The sequence below is a fragment of the Delphinapterus leucas genome, chromosome 1 (genome assembly GCF_059928025.1).
Source record: "Delphinapterus leucas isolate spDelLeu-1000000601 "Yukka" chromosome 1, BTC_Dleu_Yukka2, whole genome shotgun sequence".
Taxonomy (NCBI): domain Eukaryota; kingdom Metazoa; phylum Chordata; class Mammalia; order Artiodactyla; family Monodontidae; genus Delphinapterus; species Delphinapterus leucas.
Genome location: NC_143129.1, coordinates 122,591,282 through 122,612,098, shown reverse-complemented (window position 1 = coordinate 122,612,098; position 20,817 = coordinate 122,591,282). Strand labels below are relative to the sequence as shown.

General features: G+C 36.8%; 2 protein-coding genes across 27 annotated transcripts in view; one reads left to right on the top strand and one right to left on the bottom strand.

Annotated features, from left to right (window-relative positions):
- FUBP1 (far upstream element binding protein 1) overlaps positions 1 to 15,488 on the bottom strand; it is a 60,470-nt gene extending 44,982 nt beyond the window's left edge. For 5 of the 22 annotated variants that reach the window (XR_002645654.2, XM_089920634.1, XM_022581007.3 and 2 more), the window contains exons 1-15: positions 15,257 to 15,486; positions 8,925 to 9,015; positions 8,036 to 8,098; positions 7,190 to 7,228; positions 6,180 to 6,219; positions 5,579 to 5,631; positions 5,415 to 5,486; positions 5,233 to 5,290; positions 3,423 to 3,585; positions 3,225 to 3,323; positions 2,999 to 3,100; positions 2,652 to 2,754; positions 2,452 to 2,552; positions 1,938 to 2,079; positions 1,147 to 1,307 (exon numbers count right to left, since the gene is read on the bottom strand). Coding sequence is in view for 21 of the 22 variants with exons in the window: in XM_089920634.1 (XP_089776760.1) it covers positions 1,147 to 1,307; positions 1,938 to 2,079; positions 2,452 to 2,552; positions 2,652 to 2,754; positions 2,999 to 3,100; positions 3,225 to 3,323; positions 3,423 to 3,585; positions 5,233 to 5,290; positions 5,415 to 5,486; positions 5,579 to 5,631; positions 6,180 to 6,219; positions 7,190 to 7,228; positions 8,036 to 8,098; positions 8,925 to 9,015; positions 15,257 to 15,376 (1,407 nt within the window). In the remaining variant the exon portion in view is untranslated. Of the gene's footprint in view, positions 1 to 1,146; positions 1,308 to 1,937; positions 2,080 to 2,451; positions 2,553 to 2,651; positions 2,755 to 2,998; positions 3,101 to 3,224; positions 3,324 to 3,422; positions 3,586 to 5,232; positions 5,291 to 5,414; positions 5,487 to 5,578; positions 5,632 to 6,179; positions 6,220 to 7,189; positions 7,229 to 8,035; positions 8,099 to 8,924; positions 9,016 to 11,580; positions 11,734 to 15,256 lie in introns of all 22 variants that reach the window. The other 17 variants (XM_089920689.1, XM_089920677.1, XM_022581016.3 and 14 more) reach the window with 14 other exon arrangements.
- Positions 15,489 to 15,560: 72 nt separating this feature from the next.
- Positions 15,561 to 20,817, top strand: part of DNAJB4 (DnaJ heat shock protein family (Hsp40) member B4) — a 43,683-nt gene continuing 38,426 nt past the window's right edge. Inside the window, exon 1 of one of the 5 annotated variants that reach the window (XM_022581035.3) lies at positions 15,561 to 15,782. The gene's annotated coding sequence lies outside the window, so the exon portion shown is untranslated. Of the gene's footprint in view, positions 19,806 to 20,817 lie in introns of all 5 variants that reach the window. The other 4 variants (XM_089920734.1, XM_089920731.1, XM_089920725.1 and 1 more) reach the window with 4 other exon arrangements.

Below are 20,817 nucleotides of genomic sequence, written 5' to 3'. Positions count from 1 at the left end.
AATAAATCTGTCTATCCATCCTACCTACCTACCTACCTACCTATCTTGGTTGTGTTGGGTCTTCGTTGCTACACGAGGGCTTTCTCTAGCTGCTGTGAGCGGGAGCTACTCTTCGCTGCAGTGTGCAGGCTCCTCATTGAGGTGGTTTCTCGTTGCGGAGCATGGGCTCTAGGCGTACGGGCTTCAGTAGTTGTGGCACGTGGGCTCAGTAGTTACGGCTCACGGGCTCTAGAGAGCAGACTCAGTAGTTGTGGCACACGGGCTTAGTTGCTCCGCGGCATGTGGGATCCTCCCGGACCAGGGATCAAACCCAGGTCCCCTGCATTGGCAGGTGGATTCTTAACCACTGCACCACCAGGGAAGTCCCCATAAGATATTCTGAAGTGTCTTTTGTACATCTATTTTTGTTTTCCCAAGCAGAGAGAAACACCCCATTCACAGCATGGCAAACATCAAGAAGAACTTTCCTAAGATACTCTAATTATTATTAATAATTTAAGATGCTCGTTCACGTTAATTCTTCACAGTAAGATAAACACAGTAAAGCACTATTTCCTCACTATTTCCAAATTTGATCATGCACCAGAATCACCTGGAACATCCTTCTAAAATTAGATGCTGGGTCCTACTGCAGACATTCTGAATCAGAACTGTGTACGTTATATGTGTCAAGGTGTAAAGCACCCAAGCGCTCGACATTTTAAAACTCCCCAGACGACTGTCAGCCAGTCTAAGAATTAGGATTTATAGATTTCTACTTTACTGAGGGGGCAGGCATCTGATTCACCTTTGCTTCACCAAAGTTGGGTAAGCAAGCCCTTAATAGTGACTTCCTGTTAACTGTCTCCTTCAGGTATATTCCACAATCTTCCACCAACCCTAATACCGTAACTCAAGTAATGCTATCCTCTTATTTACCCACCCTCAAGTACAAGGTTCTGAACACCTGTAACTGTGTATTAACTGGGTTATTTTCATCACTGGAAAATCTCTTCTATATTGTATGCTTCTATTATGTGACCAGACCTATAATTTTAGAGTAGAAATTAACATTTTTCTGTCCAGCACTTATAGGAACACATGAATTAATGTCTTATTTAACTAACAGGGTCTGTGCTATCAATTGGAAGTTTAAAGCATACTCACACCAATCTTTTCTTCTATGAGTTGCCGAGCATAGTCTATTTGCTGTGGAGTGCCACGAATTGTAAATAACTTCATATTAGGATCTGCATTAGGTGGAGGATTTCTCTGAAGTTCTATTCTTGCACCAGACTGTTGGCTTATGCTTTTTATGGTTTCACCTCCTAAAATCAAAGCACAGTAATTTCTCTAAAGATTCAAAGGATACAGAGGAGCTATTCAAAACAAACTGGTCACAATTAAGAAGGAAGGTATGAACAGTATCCCATTTGCCAATATTCTACTAGGAGTTTCCATTTATTCTACACTTTAAATCAAATTATATGAAGCATTTCACACATTTAAGTTTTAAGACATAACTTAGTATGTCTGCACCCAACCTTAAAATGAATTATAACATCAAAATATTTGCTTCAAAGAAATTCCTTTTCTAAGCAACGTAAATACAAACTAACACAATGATTTAAAAATTCAAAAATTTAAAAGCATGTCAGGAAACAGCAAAATAAACAAAAACACTAACCACTTTCTAGGTCAGAAGAAAAATTTCTTACACTAATAATTATTCTGTTGGTTCCCTTCTCTAAAAGCCAATGTGATTCAAATCCCACTCTTGACTTAAGTACATATAAAGCCCTTCATTTAGGCTTTAGGTATTACTATCAGCGTAAGAACACTTTTCTACTAAAACACAGCCAAAAAAAAATTATTGCTACTCATTTACAACAGCAACAGAAATAGCATCCAGAACCGTTAAATTATTAACCACACATTAATAGTTTTAAATACATTGCCTTTTCCTATTATTAATCCAGTTTTTCCAGTTGGTACAATGAAATTAAATTCCTGTAGTCCACCAGGTGGTCCCATGTTCCAGTTGCCTTGACCTCTACCTCTTCCTCGACCACCAGGCCCAGGTCCACCAGGATTACCAGCCTAAAAGAGGGGAAAGACAAAGTCAGAAATATGCTCTTCTTTCCACAGTAAAATTATTACACATCTATTTCCCTTGACTTTCATTTTCCTAAATGAGAAGTTTAGAGAAGTTGGGACACACCTTGGCCCAAATAATCAAGAAATGACCACCACCATTTATTCCTTTTATGCCGTGGTGAATAAAGCAGTGCACTTATGTAGCTGCCGTCCTGCTCCAAAATGTTCACCTTAAAGCAATTTAAACTTTCTAGCTATTAATAAAGTATCACCAAACAGATTCTGATAAAAATAATATGGAGGGGGACTTTCACATTTAATGAAGGTATTTTTAAAATGAAAACAAAACAATGAAAATTTAACATTCTATCAAACCTGAACACTTCGGAGAAGGTCTGTAATAATTTCTGCAGCATGTTGACATCGGTCTGGAGGTCCTGTTATTTGTGCTATTCTATCTGGTGTCGTTCCGTCATCTTTAAACAAAGGAAACAAATTGGATTAATTTAGCATTAAATTAATTAATGTCAAAAGTAACTGCCACCAACGCTTAGAAAATAAATATATGTACTCACCTGGCTTAAACTGAATTCGAACACCAGCATCATTTTGTATTTTTTTAATCATCTCTCCATTTCTTCCTATTACGATGCCAACAGCAAATCTTGGAATGGGGACCTTAAGCAGAGAAGACCAAGCATTAGGAAAGCCATTTCCTGAAAAATTAATCTGTCCCAAACCATAGAAGTACTATATTTATATCAAAGAGGTTGGCAAGATACAAAGTACACATTCTGTATTTTAAGGTAGAAAGTGGGGGGGAAGACAGTACAATGTTAGAGAAGGCTATGTAAAACAAAACAGGAAAAACCTTATTTATGGACTAGCATTCAACCACTTCTAAATTGGTATTTTTACTTACATCTATTCCTTCATTTCCTCCTATTCTTGACCCATACTCATTTCGAACTTCTCTGAAACCACCTTGATCACGAATTAATTCTAACACCATTTCCTTGGCTTGCTGAAGTAGAAAAAATTACCCAATTTAGGAATCGTGTCTCAAAACACTGTAATTATTCATGCATGTGTTCCCCCTCTGCCATCCACCCCAAATCCCTCTTTGTAAAATATAAACTTAAGTTTACTTGAACTTTGTATGGGTCCCCTGTAATCCTAAGAGGTTTGTCAGCACCAGTGTTCTGAGGTCCATCTTGGATCATAACCATTTTAACTCCAGCCCGTTCCTGTTAATCACAGAAATCAGATGTATTAACAAGAGGGGAGAGGAAGGAAACGGGCTTCAAAACAGACAAAAAGTAATCATTTTACAAACATAGTAATACCTGAAGTTGTTTAATAGTCTCTCCCCCTTTTCCAATGACTAATCCTGCTTTGCTAGCTGGAATCATGATTTCTTGAACCGCATTTCCTGGCCCATCACCATGATGGAAGCCAGGGGCTGGTCTTCCTTTTTCAACAATCTGGTCCAGTAACCGTTTTGCTGATCTGTTAACAAATTAATAGCCAATACAAAATAATATAATCAGGTACTCCTCCCATCCCAATTCAGGATAAGGTGGCCTAAAACTAAATTTTAACAATTAAAAGAAAATGCCATGAGTGTCAAAGACTGAAACCACACAATAAATTTTCTAGGTATCAATATATAATCAATATTTTTGAGAATAGTCCAAAATTTCCAAGACACATCCTACTTCTAAAGTTATCTCAGAATAAAGCTCATTCTTCCAAAAATTAAACGATGTGTTTACTTTTTAAAACCTTTACTTTGGTTACTCACATGTTAAAATTTATTTGTTCATTCAACAAATACTTAAGAAATGTCAACTATATGCCAGGTACTATTCTAGGTAATGGGGTTACAGCAATGAAATAAAAAGACAAGGTCCTTGCTGGCATGGCTTAACTTCATTAAATAAGTAAAAATAGCAGGTTAAAGAAACAACATGTCACTTGTGAAGTGCTATAAAGAAAACCAAAACAAGATAAGGAGGACAGGTTGTGTGTATGTATGTGAAGGGATGCTATTTTATGCAAAATAGATGAATGAACAATTCCCTGGCGGTCCAGTGGTTAAGACTCTGCGCTTCCACTGAAGCAGGCTCAAGTTCGATCCCTGGTCGGGGAACTAAGATCCCAGAAGCCGCATAGCAGGGCGAAGAAAAAAAAAAAAGAAAAATGAATGACCTTACTAATAAGGAGACATTTGAACCAAGACCTGAAGGAAGTAGAGGAGTGACTATGAAAATATCTGGGGAAAAATGTTCCAGGGAGAAGAAACAGAAGGTGCAAAGGACTCTAAAGAGAAGCACACTTGGTGTGCTGAAAAAATAGAAAAGAGGCTAAATGGGGCTAGAACAGAGTGAGTTGGGAGAAGAATGGTAAAATATGAAGTGAGAAAGGTGGCAGGTAAGCCAAGACATAATAAAGACACTGACTTCTACTCTAAATGGGAAAGCATTAGAGGATCTTTGAGCAAAGTAGTGATATGAATTGATTCATATTTTAAAAGGATCGGTATGGCTATACTATAATTAGACAAGGCTAAAAAGAATGGAGACACATTGTGGTAATATAGGCAAATGGTGTCATAGATAAGGTGACAGTACAGAAGGTGGCAAGAAGAGGCTGAATTCCAAATAACTGGGAAGGAAAAAATGCTTATGGATAAATGAGACTTCAGAGAAAGATAAAGTATTAAAACAGAGTTTTCATACACTGAAATGAGATGAACTAGATTGAGTAAAAGAAAAAGCATGGGCTGGAAAACAATGATTCTGTTTTTAACAATTTGAAGTTTAACATTTAAAGATGTCTAGTAGACATTCAAGTGGACAGTATACTAAGGAAGCAGCTGGATATGAATCTGGAATTTAGGGAAAGAAATCAAGGCTGAAGATTCAAGCAGAGCTACCACCTTTTAAGGAGTTTTTTTGTAAAAGAGAGCAGAGAATTAGAAATGTGGGGTTTAGGGATGGTTTTCTGTTTAGAGGGATTTTCAAGCATGTTTATATGCTGTTAGAAATTTTCTAAAAAAGGGGAAAAGGAATAGCGCAGGAGAAAGTCAGTTCAATTGCAGGGACAATATCCTTCAGTAGGAAGGAAGGGCTGGAACATGATTTTCGTACTTACTGGACAGACTCAGGGGTTCCAGTTAACATACAAGACCTTTCTGGAAGGCCACCACTGTCTACAATTAAAAACAAACAAAAATCTTAGGCCAAGAAAATGTTAACAGCATCATTTTCACTAGCAACTTTAAAAATGCTAGTTTTCTTGTCACTTTGAAAATAATAGCAAGAGAATAACATTACCAGGAGCTATCTGTATTTTGCATCCAGATTCCTGTTGTATGCGTGAGATCTGTTCACCTCCTCTGCCAATTACTAGTAAGAAAAAAGAAAATTATTTGCTGAAAGATTTTAAAGTATGTTTTGATTATGTTTTTTCATAGCTTTAAAAAAATTAGATTACTTACTAAATCCAACCATCCCATCTGGAACTTTGTATTCTTCTGTCATTACAGACCTGCTAAAAAATAACAGAAACCAACATTTTCCTTCAAAGAAAGATAGATAATTTGTTTACAAATAAAAGGTAAACATAAAAATGGAAATCTAATGGCTCCTAATAGCTTAAACTAGATTTCTAGGCACATACTTAAAATACTCAAAGTCAAAATATGGGGCCTGAGTAGTTAAACCCAGCATCTTAATTAAGGTCATACACATCAAGTGAGGAAGGTATGGTGGATGCAACAGTCTGAAGGCACGAACAAAGAGGAGTTGGGGTACAGTTCAGGAGATATCATTTTAACAGTTATTTTAATTCAGCTTAGTTCTTCTAAAGTGTGGCTAATTCCACCCATCCTTTCAAATTACAAACGTATCTCACTCAAGAAAACAGATCATTTGCTATCACCTATTTGAGTCAAGGGAAATGAGCTATATATACCAAAAAAAAAAAAAAAAAAAAAAAAAGCAGACACATATTCACTATATACTAACTTGGCTGTGTTTCATATACAGTTCAACTAAAACTTGCAAAGTGCTCTTTGAAAAGCTTTTATTTGACTATACCTTTGCTGCTGATGCATCGGTGGTAACTGTGTTCCAAAAGCTACCAAAAAATTAAATAAAGTGAGAATTTAATTTAATTGACATATATTTAACAATATAATCATTTTAAGCAATTCTAAAATCTTTCCCTGACACACAGACAACACCCTGAAGAGCACAAAATTTTATGCAGAATACTTAACACTGAGAGTGGGCAAGAAACTCAGTGAAATGGCAGACATTATTGGCAATAGCATAGAAGAAAAACTGTCCTTTTTCAAGCAGCATAAGCAAAGATTAAGAAATGGAGCTATAACCCCTATGTTCATAGGAGCACTATTCACAATAGCCAAGACATGGAAATAACCTAAATGTCCATTGACAGATGAATGGATAAAGAAGATGTGGTACGTATATACAATGGAATACTACTCAGCCATAAAAAAGAATGAAGTAATGCCATTTGCAACAACATGGATGCAACTAGATATCCATACTAAGTCAGAAAGAGAAAGACAAATATATGATATCACTTATATGCGGAATCTAAAATTTGACACAAATGATTCTACCTACGAAACAGAAACAGACTAGTGGACAGAGAACAGACTTAAGGTGGTGGGGGGTGGTGTTGGGCTGGGGGAGGGATAGAGTGGGAAGTTGGGGTTAGCAAATATAACTAATATGTACAGAATGGATAAAAAATGAGTTCTTACTACATAGCACAAAGAACTACATTCAATAGCCAATGATAAACCATAATGAAATATATAACAACTGTACTTCAAAAACAGAGCTATAAAATAAATTGAACATGTAAAATGACTTAGCAACTAAATCTTAAATTATATTGATACATGGCCATAACTGAACTGGGAGATAGGAGGTATATTTTTACAAATAAATTCATACAAAAAGATAATTTATGGCCTCCAACTAACTTCAAAGATACCCAACAAACATAGGAACAAAGCCCTAATATTAAAATCCAGTTACTTTAACTTTTAACCCAATTTAAAATAAATACTTACAGTCATTTTGAGGAGCAACTTTCTTAGCATCTGGCTGATCTGTAAAATTAAGAGTCTTTTAATTTTTTGCCAGTAAGTACAAACATAAGACTTAGCTCCCCCACGCCCAATCAAGAATACCAATATAAACATTTACTGAAATAGCTGAGGGTATGGTTTATCATTTGAACCAAAACTGCCAAAACTCAACCCAAACACTTAGTGATCGAAAGAAAACGGCATTTCTTTCATTCTCTTCATGTTTAAAAGATGCACAGACATTAAAAAAAGTTCTTTTTTACGGAATCAAATCACTGACCTTAATGTATGTTAAGCACTTTAGAATGATACAAGACAAAGTATTTAGTCCGTTACTTAGCAAAACATCACATGCTAAAGTCTAATGATGCTTCCCACTGTAGGAACTGAAGATTGGAAGGAAAAAAACCTATCAAAATGTGAAAATTTGACATATCAAAAGTTGAGTGTATCTGACAGTGAACACAAAGCTATGAAAAATAAGTAAAAAATCACATTGCAAGGCAATCTCAATCTAAACTGTTCTACTGTTCCTAACCAAACATTTCACAGCATAAACTTCAAAAGAAACTCAAACAACTACATGACTTCATCTTTATCTACATCCTTTACACACATGAATACAATGCGTACCTTAGAATAGACAACCTACAGCTCAAAGTAGTACTACGTTCTCCTCCCCCCTTCAAACTTAAATGATTAAACATCAGAATGTTGTGCAACAAAAATTCAGACACATAATCCAAGAAATATTTGTGTCCATTTAAGAATCCACTGGTTTATTTCACGTTTACATACTGAACACAGGTAATAAATAAAAATTCCTGCCTTTAAAAGGAGAGGGCATTCCCTCCCAGTGTGTTGTACTGCTCGGACTTGTCCAAGAGCCATCTACACATAAAATAAAAAGAATACATTACATACAACATCTGAAGCATCATTAGCTCATTTTTTTTGTATATTAAAACCTCACTATAAATGTGAAAGACACTTAAATAAAAGGAAACCAAGCACTCCTGGTCAAAAGCTACAAATACATTCTATATGCTCATTCAGAATCCTCCTTTAAAAAAAAAAAGGGCAAAAAGAAAATGTATCAAAATTCATACATCAAATCTAAAACAAAAAAATATGTGCAGACTTCTAAGTTCAGAAGGTTCAACAATTATGTTTTTAAAAAATACAAGGCACTGTTTATCTACTGTTTTAAGCCACATTTTGAGTTAAACCTGAAACACAAAACAAGGTACTAAAACAAACAAAAAATGGTATAACCTGCAACACACTAAAGTAGCAAACTATAACAACTTCAACCTTTAAAGTGAAATCTGAAATAACAAAGTAATGAGAATACAGCATCTCAGATTAATTCATGTATGATGAGAAAAACCCATGAAATGTTTCCTAAACATTTTGTATTTTTGTTTTCTTCAGTATATTAACAAGTCGTCTGTGCAAACTATCAATCTGGCACAATCCTAAAAGAGGGAAAATGATGTTCTCTAGTAAGACAAAACTGGCTGGTTAACTCAAATTTTACCTACCTTGTCTAGGTCTCTTTTCCCCCCTCTCCTTTTGAGTCCAATATAACCCTTACAATTTTAGGAACCTTATGATAACAGCAATGTTTCAAAAAAAGAACATCTGAAAAATACTGAAAATCACTTCAACTAAACTCTGTGTAAAACAATTTAAAATATTTATGGCTATAACTTACCTCCATCTTCCAAAGGTCTTTTCTGTCCCCCATAACCATAGTCATTTGAATTCAGTGATGTACCAGCATCACCTCCAATTTTTGCTGCAATCTTAAAAAACAAAAAACACACCATCATTAAGGATAGCATCATAACTACATTATTTCCTAATATATGCTAAATATCTATCACATAAGAAAATTAATTTGATAGACAAATTAAAATTACAGTTCAATTTATTAATATCATTAATAACTTCAGAGTTAACAAATAATCATCATCTGGAATTGCTTCTGATATATCTCTATAAAAACAAAGAAGTAATCAATTAAGAATCTTTAGAAGACTGACCAAATAACTTTGAGGAAAATATGAATCCTAATCCTATCTTCTCCATGTCTCTCTCCCATGACTCTCTGTGTTGGTATAGGGAGAACGTGAACAGGCTAAGGCTGTGCTGTCTAATAAGGTAAAATGTTAGCCACATTTGGTTACTGAGTATTTCATATGTCTAGTCCAAATTGAGAGGTACTTCAAGTGTAAAATGCACACCAGATAGCGAAACCTTGGAACAAATATAAAGAATGTAAAGCGTCTCAAAAATTTTTATATTGAACACGTTAAAAAGGTAATATTTTAGATATGTTGGGTTAAACAAAACATGTAACTTGCATTATACTTCTATTGGACAATCTTTTTCTAAGGGAACGAGGAGGTGTGGAGGAAGCCTGGGAAGTTGTACATCTAAGGAAGTCTCTGTTACAGAACCACAACTCATTTCATTGTTAGAGACTTTTAACTTTTAGAGTGGGGCAAACATCGTATAAGAAACACCATCCTCGGGCTTCCCTGGTGGCACAGTGGTTGAGAGTCCGCCTGCCGATGCAGGGGACACGGGTTCGTGCCCCGGTCCGGGAAGATCCCACATGCCGCGGAGCGGCTAGGCCCGTGAGCCATGGCCGCTGGGCCTGCGCATCCAGAGCCTGTGCTCCGCAACAGGAGAGGCCACAACAGTAAGAGGCCCGCGTACCGCAAAAAAAAAAAAGAAACACCAGCCTCAAGTCATAAGTGGGGCACAACCAGGGGTTATTTACTGCATTTTTCTATGAAAAGGGAAATGGAACTAAAATTGCTGAGTGCCAGCAAAAGGCCAAACTCTGTATTATAATAAATGTTTTATACTCATTTTGTCACTGAATCATCACAACAATTCTATGAGGTACAGTATTTAGTGAGATAGATATCCATTTTACAATTGAAAACAATCTCAAGAGGTAACTTAACCAATGTTACATAGTAAGTCAATGGTGGAGAAGTCCCAATTTCTACACACCTCCTTGGCAGTTACTACAAGTGGTAATCACCAAAGATGGGTGATGGGCTCATTAGAGTTCACCACATTATTCTTTCAATTCTGAGTATGCTTGAAATTATCCATGATAAAAATTAAACAGAAAATGAAACTTTTGGTGACTGGAATTCTTCTAAAAAGGTGTTGATGTGGAACTAAACCAAGTGCCTCAAGCTTCATTATAATTAGAAAACTGGAAAGGATAAGCGTATTCAACGACTTGAATCCAACATGTATCACGTAAGTCCTAAACATATATCAGTTCCCATATACCAAATGTATTTCCTAGGATTCCTAGGTTTCCCTTTTTCTCATCTGTAAATGCAAACACCCACCACAAAGCATATTAGGATTAAATATAAAAATGCTCAACAAGAAAAGTATACAATTATGTATTTCCTGACTTCATAGCTTTGGTCACTCTAACCTATATTAATCATCTCTCACTTTCTCAAAAGCTTATTCGAATCTTTGATCTAATTAAAATCTTATTTCTTTCCTGAGTTTTCCTCATCACATCTGAGAACTGCTTTTCCACCATTCAGTTTTAAAGCAATCAGTATTTGAATTGTTCCTCAGGAAATTTAACATACTGCTAGGCATTGATGTTATGAGGAAAATATTTCTGGTCCAAGGAAAGAGTTAATACTAATGAAAGAAAATGGTTTACGCTGGTAGTACCTTCTGCAGTTAGCTTTTATAAACACTGAGTTTGCAAAGCAGCACTCCTTGAACTCCAAGGAACTTCTGCACAGAAAAAGGATATTTATTTATACCTCCCTATCCACTGAATAGTTCTAAAAATATCCAACTGAAAATAAAATTGATCTTTAGTTCACTCAGAAGAACCAGTTAACACCATCTCAAAAATTCAGAACCAATACAAAAACATTAGAGAAGAACTATTAGAAAAAATACTAACACAGATTTAATCAATTCTCCAAGATCAATAGAAAACATACACTTCCTAGGTCACTGCACAGAATTTAAGAGAAACAGTAATTCCTAAAATCCAATCTCTAACTATATAAAATTCTTATGAGACTAGTAGAATTAAGTGTAGGTAACTTCTTTGATTTTCAATTTACAGTAAAAATTCAAGCTTTCCATTTGGACCCTGCCTACTTCTCAAATGAGTAAGTATTTTTTGTGCTTTCAATGTTTTAGCATTTTCCACCTTTCTTCAATTATTCCTAGAATCCAAGAATTCTGGAGTTGAAAGGAAATTTGAGATTATTCAGTCACACCACCTGATTTTAGAGATTAAAACAAGAACAAAACCACAAACAACAACACACAAAAAGCTGATTTTCGGAAGTAATTACCTAAATGCCCAAAATGACTATCTCCTAATTTTCAGTCTACATGCTTCCTTAGGCTTTGGGGTCCAACCGTGATTTGGGGTCAGTGGTAATTCTGGTTTTACTGCTTTGTGTCCTTGCCAAATTTTCTTAAGCATTTTGTGCCTCATTCATCTTCTGTGTACGAAAGAGATAAATAGTTTCTACACTTACCCTGTAGAATAGTTGTGAGAATTAAATGAATTAATATAAATATGCTTAGCACAGAGCCTAATATGTAGCATATAAATTGCCAGTTACTATGAACAAATCAGCACACTTTAATTCAACTATAAAGCAGGTTCACAAGACTTCAAATATTCAATTTAAAAAATTTAACAGGTTTTTATTTGTACTGGCCAAAGATATACACTTTGAAAGAACATAATTATTTTCAGAACAAAATTTCATTACTGCTTTAATTCATTAAAGATATCTGTTGATTCAATTCAATAATGAGTACCTACTATGGGCAAGGTCCTAATGGATTCAATTCCTATGCACCAGAAATGTGAACAGGCTAGAAATATTACTAGCCCACCACTTTATTAGCATTGTCCCCTCTTTACAGCCCAGAAATCTGTGCTTATTATCATAATCAAGCTTTGCTATCCCATCTCAAAATGTTTTAAAAAAAAAAAACAACCAAACAACCCCCCCACCCCACCACACACTCAAATACTAGTTTTCACTGGAGATTAATGCTAAGTAAAAAGTCAACAGTCCTATTTTATAAATTCTTCATTGCATTCAAACATAATACAGTCTGAATTACTTTCACAATTATCAAGAAAGAGATTTCAAGAATTGAGTACTTAACGACTAATTTAATAGCTGTTTAGAGGGGAAGTGATGAGGATTGATATTCTTGCATAACCTGTGATCTACCACTATACTTAGTCTCAGTCTCTGATTCACTTCTATCTTCATATAACCTTAAGGGGAAAAAAGTAGATAGCTGTATCTCAATTTTCCAGTGTTTCAAAGACAGAACTTGTTATCAGTGTGATCACTAAAGATCTAATCAAAGAATTTCAACATCACCCTGTGCAGTTACAGTTTGAAATACCCAAATACAAATTTCTAAAGTAGAAAGGTTGGAAACCTAAACTAGAGAAGCAGTCTGGTGCCCCTGTGCTAGATTTAGCTCACAGAATATTATAAAAATCTGGAAATTTCACATTAAGAAAATAAGCTATTAGAATTCTCTGGAAAAAAGACTGAGCAACTCGGCCTCAATTGCCTCACGGCAACAATCAGCTAGAGTAAATGCTACTAGCATTTACTAGATAGGGACCAGGGATCCCTATCATTTGTTCTGCTTTCCTGCATAACAAAGAACTATCCAGCTGAAATGCCAATAGCTTCCCAAGCAGTATGCAGCTCTTTGAAGGTAAGAAGCTGTTCTTATACCTCTTCCTTCCAAAGAACACAGCACAATAGTCTAGACAAAGAAAAGAAACTTAAGGTTAGATGGAGATTTTGGAAATATAATTCAGTATCCATTTAATATAGATAAGGAAAAAAGTATTTCAGGGATTAACCTAATTTGCCCCTTCAGCCCAAGCACTTTTCCCTATACTCCACTTACATAATCAGACAAGCAGCTCTACAACCAATATACAGAGGCACTCTCAAATGTAACCAGAAGGGGCAATTCAACTCAAATGCTAAATATGAGAATCTCAGATTTAAGATCAATTCTGTAGAAGCAATCAAATTACAGCAAAGACACTTTTAAATTTTATTACAGAAAGGGCACTGGGGCAGCTATTGGCATATAAACAGAGGACAAGAAATTCATAGTTTGAGGACAATTTCTATATTTAAAAAGGCAGTCTAAATAAGAAAATTGTCTTCAGAAGTTGTATCCACCTGTACCTTTTCTCACCTCATTTTCCACCCTCCTTCCCCCACGCAACCCTATCCTCCAGTGACTTCACTCTTAGGTTCTTGTCATCCCCAAAACCCCCATACCTTTGCACATGCTGCTTCTTTCTCCACTGGTCAAACTCTCACTCATTCTTTAATGCCTTGCTTAAAATATCAGTCCTTTACTTTGGCAGTTAGGTACCCCAATCCCTGGTGTTATGTACAGTACCTGATTCATAGAACTCTAAAATGTTTATAGAACAAATGGATGAATTAACAGTGCCCATATTTTGTCTACTGTTTGAAAGCGTTAATCAGATACTTCTATTCTTTTGTCTTTGGTTCCTTGACCATCATAGCTTCCTAGAAGGCAGAAACCTAATTAACACGTTTAAAAAGTCTCCAGTATTTATGTACAGTGTGTGTCACAAATTAATTCAATATGCTGGTTGAATAAAATAATTCAGGTGAGTCTTCCAATCCAATCTAATAAAACCCTTCTAACAGAGTTCCTGACATTATATAAATGTTTCAGTCACTATTCTAAACATGTTCAGAAGTAGTAAATAAGAATTAGGTGAATAAATCGCAGAATTAGGGTTAATGATGACCTTCTGTTGACTCCTTGGAAAATTTCTGATTAAAAACAAGTACAGGTACATTTTTATTTATAATGTGTTCACATTATAAAAATATGAGCGCTTTGCTACATCACTACAGATTTTATGGATTTTGACTCAAAGGATCCTTTAATCCAACCGGGGGGTGAAAAATAAGTTAACGAAGTGAACTAATGGAATCAAAACATACCACAAAATTGGATTCTGATTACCATGAGCTTAACACTGTACTCTAAAAATCTCTAGCATCTAACATGCATCGTGTCATAACGAGAATATAAGATTCTTACTTTTACTTAGACACAAGTCCATACCAACATCACACGTTTTAAAATTACATTAAGGGACTATCTAATAAAGATAAAGTTCAAATAAAATCCTGGAATATAACTTTTTTTTTTTTTTTTTTACAGCTTTTGTTTGGGAAAGTGGTGTCTTCAGGGCAAATGTACGCACCTACGTAATACAAAGAGGTCTGGTCAGTTTACGACTCTGAACTGAGAGGCAGATTCAAATTGAAACTTAGGGTATAATGGCCCTGAAGCCATTTTGAGAAGTAAGAGGGAAGGAACAGTAGAACACACGTAAATCCCGCCCTGAAGAGGGATTCCAACGCGGAATACGAGTGCTCGCCTCTAATTTTTCTTCCTTGAAGGTGTGAAAGTGTATGGTACCGAAAGATTAATTGCGGGAGAGCTCGAACGGGTTGGAAGCTCTGAAGACTGCTTTAATGACAGATCCCTTCCCTTACCATGGCTCCTGCGGACAGACCCTAGTCCTTTCCCAAACTCATTACTAGAAGCTTCCATACTATTGTGTAAAACTACGCGCGCTTTACCCCATGGAAGAGGATGTTCACTCCGAGGAAAAGGAAATGCTAACACCCTGGAGAAAAAAGCGCGAGTACCGCAGAAACGGGAGAAAAAAATCTAAAGCCATCTTCGCGTAGCACGCGTTGGGGTTCAAAGTGGCTTAGACACCAAGAACACAAAACCGAGTTCCAGCCTCTATTCGATATTACCAACGTGGGGAAACGTGAGTCTCGTCACATTTCAGAGGGCGGAAGGGCACTTCTTTCCTCTTCCTCATGCGCGAAGAAGTAGCGGCCTACTCAGCCAACGGCCAATTACCGTGAGCTGTCGGGGTCTCGCCGCGCGGTCCAGACTTACCTGTCGGGCTCTCTGCAGCGCATCTTTGAAAGCATCGTTAACTCCTCCACCACCACCGCCGCCGCCTCCACCACCAGCTGAGCCAGACGAGGGTGGAGGCACTGTTGAATAATCTGCCATGCCTACTCTACAGTGGCCGCTACCGCTTCTTCGCAGGGACCTCTCAACCAACTGCTAAGAAAGAAAGAAAATGGCGGCCGCCGAGGCTGTATCACATTCTTGTGCGACCATCGTGCCGTAGAGGGGCGGAGACTTAAAGAAGAAAATCTCGCGATGTTTTGAAGCAACGCGCTGGTGTGGGGGTGAGGCTGGAAAAAGCCAGGCAGCGAGATATCGCGAGAATTGTCTTTAGATTTCGCGAGAATGGGGTTTCTATTGGCGCCTCCTCTATGCGCGTTTTTGAGTTGAGGTGGTGCGGTTATCCCTCTGGGTTAGTGGAGAGACTGGGGAGCTGGCCGCCGTCTGCTTGAATTTTTGAAAGGCTGGAGGAAAGGAGTAGTTTCTTATCGGTCGCCGCCTCAAGGAGGTAGAATGGGTGGACTTTCCGCCCAGGGTCATTCTGTGTACTAATGGGGAAGTGGGGGATGTTGATAGGCGTAACGGCGGCGCAGCAGTGTCTAGAGCGTGCCGCCGGGAGGGCATGTGGGAGACGCGCGCTTTGGCCGCCGCGCGGTGATACTCCCGAAAACGTCCGCCCGGCATAGCGGGAACGCGGCATGATTTTAAGGGTAGTGAAGTGTCCCTGCATTTTACTTCTAGATTGTCAGTTTTGAGTTTTGTCACAAGTGGGGATGAATTTAGGCCGGAGGCCTTCGTTCTCGAGCTGATTTCTAAGTTATTGTGTAAATTCTTTGGATGAGGCTGTGACGATATGACTGCCCTTTTCTTTACCTTTTAAAAATGTAATTGTTCCTAAAATTCAGTTTTAGCCAGACTCAGTAACCTAGTATCGTATGTATCCATGGCCAGTTTTATTGAGGTCCTTATAGATAAGAAACGGCGTCCATTTCTTGACCAAAATTGGCTTTGTGGCTTCTTCGAAATAGTTTCCCTCAGCCGCAACCTGTGAGAACTCTGATGTTTTGTATTGTCATCCCGGGACTAGATGATGATATTGATTATTTTGTTTTTTGTTATCTACTTCAGTTATCAGGTAATTTCTTTCTGGAGCATATCGCGGCACGTAGTTTACTGCATTAGTGGTAGTAGTTTCAGGCCCATTAGAATGCTTTAGGAGTCGATCACAGTGATTTTACTTTTCCCCCAAATTCTTTCCCTTTAGATAACAAAGAATGAGGTAAAATGAACTTTACCAACTTTGGTATTTTGTGTTTAGTGAGTTAGGTCTCAAAGAGTACTTTGCCCATTGCTAGTCTTAGAGTAATAAAGAGAAACGTGTGCTGCAGTCTTACTTATACCTGAAATTAATGTATCCACTTGCTCAAGGCCCAAAGTAAGTCTGATAGCAATTACATGCACACAGGTACAAGTGGGCCATCATTTTCCCATAATTAGCTTTTCCTACCATTTTATCCATTTACAGCTCTGATTATGTCCTTCAGTGTGCATAGCCATCTATTTCGATTTGGGGGGGAATTTGTATTTGGAAAAGCAGTGAATGTGTTGGACTACAGATTTAAGCATAACTGGTAAAAAGAAAAACTGTATAAGCAGTGTTGGGTGGTATTGCTAAATAGGATTTCTTCAGCTGTGCTTTGAGCAAGTCTGTCCAATAAATGGCATTTATTAATCATTAACTGATTTTTTCATGTTATTAATTAGACATATACCAGTTAGTCCTGATCAACATAGTGTTAGTCACAGAGTGATATAATTTACCTCCAAAGAAATAAACTTTGTTTCATGTATACCACAATTTTAGTTATCTCTAAACATTGAAAATAAGTAAAGACCTCCATTTCTAGTTTTTTTTGGTAGAGTCTCCTGGAAGTACGGGTATTCTAGGATGGGAACCATTTGCAATCAGTCAAGATCAGGATTTCTCAACCTTAGCACTATTGACACTTTATGGCCAAGTAATTTTTTATTTTATAGCACTACTGTGCATTGTAGTATGTTTAGCAGCATCCTTGGCCTCTACCCATAGATGCCAGTAGAACCTGTACCAATATGAGAACCCCCATACCAATTATGACAACCAAAAATGTCTCCAGAGATTGCAGATGTCCCCTGGGAGGCAAAATCACTCCACAGTGAGAACCGCTGGTCAGCCTTGATTGCTGCCCCTGATTTTTCCATCAAGAAGACCTATTTACCTTACTTCAGAGGTATATTCCACATTCCACTACTCCTGAGTTACCGTCACCTCAGTCTTGGGCTGTTACAGTAGCATTCTAGTTGTTTTTTCTGCTTCCACCCTTAACATCTTTACAATTTACTTCTAAAAATTATGAAATTTTGTACAGCGAAGTATATAATGTATGTATGTAATGTCTCAAATGTAACAAGCACCCATGTATCTGCTTTCCAGGAATGTTCTCCAAAAAGTAGACCATTACCAGTACTCTTGAAGCTCAAGGGTGCCTCTACTTGAATGTATTACAATTGTTTCTTCATATAGCAGCTTAAAAGCTTTCTTTAAAACATAGATCATCTCACCTAGTCTTCTCTCCTGTTGCACTTTATTTTTTTTTTTTTAATTTTTTTTTTTTCCTGTTGCACTTTAAATCCCATCTCCTGGAATGGCCTCAGGGCGCCATGTAATCAGGCTACTATCTAAACACTCCTGCTCCTCATTCTATTTGAGCCACCTTGCTGTCCAAGAACATTCCTGCCTCTAGGGCTTTATGCTTGCATCTTCCTCTGCCTGATTCAGATGTTCTTATAGACCTTCACATGGATGATTTGCCCTCATCATTTGGGTCTCAGTTCAGATGTCATCTCCCTAGACCATCTCTGACCTCTGTTGTGCCATTCTGCAATCACTCTCCAATTACCATGTTCTCTTTATAGAATTTATCGGAAATTATGTCGTATGTGTTTACTTGTTTATTGTCTGTCTTCCATTAGATTGTAAACTGCTGGAGAGCAAGGACCTTGTCTGTCTCTACCACTGACTAGTCTCTAACACATAGTCTTAGCTTTCTAGATATTTGTTGAATGAATGAATGTCGAAAAAAATCCATCTCTACATTTTAGTTGATTTTGTGACCTTGGTCAAGTGAACTTAGACTCTGTGTCTCAGATTTCTCATCTACATAATGATCATAACCTGCATTGGTATCCTCAAATGAGGTATCTCTGTGAGCTCTTCAGAAACTGGAAAGTGCTATCAAATGGAAATTGGCTTTATTAAACATAGAATTTGGCTTCTGGTATTTCATAATTAGGAAAGGATAATCCGTGGTACTCCACTTCTATAAATTTTTTGGATTAAACATCTATGTTCAAATCTTAGTTTTGGTAAAACCCAGGATCTTGTAACAGCAACTGAATTGTAGGAAAACTATAACCAGTGACTTGATTTGGTTATATGTGAATTAGTTCTGAGTCCACTCAGTCTTCTCAAAGCCATTTGTAGTTTGCTGGTTACTCTAGATAATTTCATTATAACTGATGAAATCAGACTTTTCTTGACTAAATGCATTTCCCTTTGCAATGTAAATCCTCTTAAAAGTGGATGTATCATAGCTAATCTAAAACTGGTTTATTGTGCTTTGAGAGATTGGGTAAATTTAAAGCTGAATTCTATTTTATAGCACTGTCTTATCATAGAAATTAGTATTCCATATTTCATTCTCAGGATGAAGCAAAAGTCAATGTTTTTAAGCTTATAAAAGTCTAGCTGGGGCATTCAGTTTTATCAAATAACAGAGTAAAAAGATTAGTAAAGATAGTACAAGTTGGAATGTACTGGCAACATTCTTCATTTTACCTTCTGATTTATTGGTTACCAAATGACTGATTCTTTCTCAGCATAACTTTCCACTGTTGGATTAGTTAAATCTGTGTGAAATATTAACAGATTCTTATTTTATAGCTATTGGAGAAAAAGTCCATTATAGCTTTTTGGATAGGCATTTTAGAGTGGCAAAATTGTACAGACTTCCTCCCTCATCTTTATATCTATCACCCACCTCCTAACAACTCTTAGCCAAAAGGAGCTGATAACTTTATGCTGTATTCTGTGTGTCATTTGAACCAGGCCTGTATTTTCTCAGTGCACAGTCACAACAGATTCAGGTTAAATGTGAGGAGGAAAGTGGCCAGTTAGTTCAAAGTAAAGTAAGTGGTCCAGGATGTTGTTTTAGGGTATTTGATCATTAATGTTGGTCATTGGTCTTAATGACTTTTGTATCCTTTCTGATTGAGTTTGTAGGATTCTGTTTCAGACTGTGTGAATGGAAGCAAGAACTATCAGTACTTGCATTACAAAGGACAAAGTTGTTAACACAAATGTAACTTGGGAACTTTGTGGAGAACAACAGTTTGACTAGTGTCTGAAACTGGAGGCAGCCCCATGTAGTGAAAAGAACTCTGGACTTGGTCCCAGAGGATCTAGATTCAAGTCTGACCCATGTGCCCTTTGGTAAGTCACATAACTTCTTTTTACCAGCATACCAGAGACGGCAGTTTAATCTGTTTTTGAAAAGTAAACGATAATAAAAATGTCTTATGTTTTTACACCATGATTTGTGTCTTTTCTCTTTCAGAAGTCACCATAGTATCATCTCACCCTCAGTTATTAGAAATTTCTTCTCTGATTTGGATGTCAGATTTAATAGTATGTCCTGATTGAAAGGCTGTTAGAGCATTGACAAATCCTCTAGGATATTGCTCATGACCATTGATTTGCCATAAATCCAGCCTTTTGCCATCCTTGTCATTCCCACCTACTCATAACTGTAGAGCCCTTGGGCCTTTGCACATATCTTTCACTTTGTCAGGAACACTCCTCACCTCTTCCATTTCACTGTTGCCTGTTGAAAATTTTCCATTTTTCCAGAAAACCTGTCCAGAACTATCAAATTTAGGGATTCCTATTTGTATTCATGTACCATATCATGGTAATAATACCATAATATCATTTATTGTTTAGAATTCCCACTAGATTATAAGGTTCATGACAGTAAGGGCTATGTCTTTTTCTGTGTCTTTACTGCATAGCACACTCTAAAGTACTATATACTGGGCACTGTAAGTGCTTTACATGTATTTTATTCATTTATCCTCACATTGGCTTTATGAGATAGGCGCTATTAAAATCTCCATTTTGCTGGGGTACAGATGAGCTAACGAATTTGCCCAGGCTCACATGTTAGTAAATGTTAGAGCTGAGATTTGAGCCTAGGCAGCCTGACTTGAAAGAATGGAAGAATCTATTAAAAATCTATGAAATGTATCTCTTTGTAATTTCTAGGGTATGAGTCACAATTTGGTATTTCTTACTTGGATGTTTAAAATATTTGCATTAGTTTTTATCAAGACTTAGGATAAAATTCTTCATGGGAAGACAACTCTTAATGTAAGGTAATAAAAGTAGATTACTTACAAAATTTAAAAAACCCGTGTGTTGTGTAACATTATAGAAGCTTGTTTCT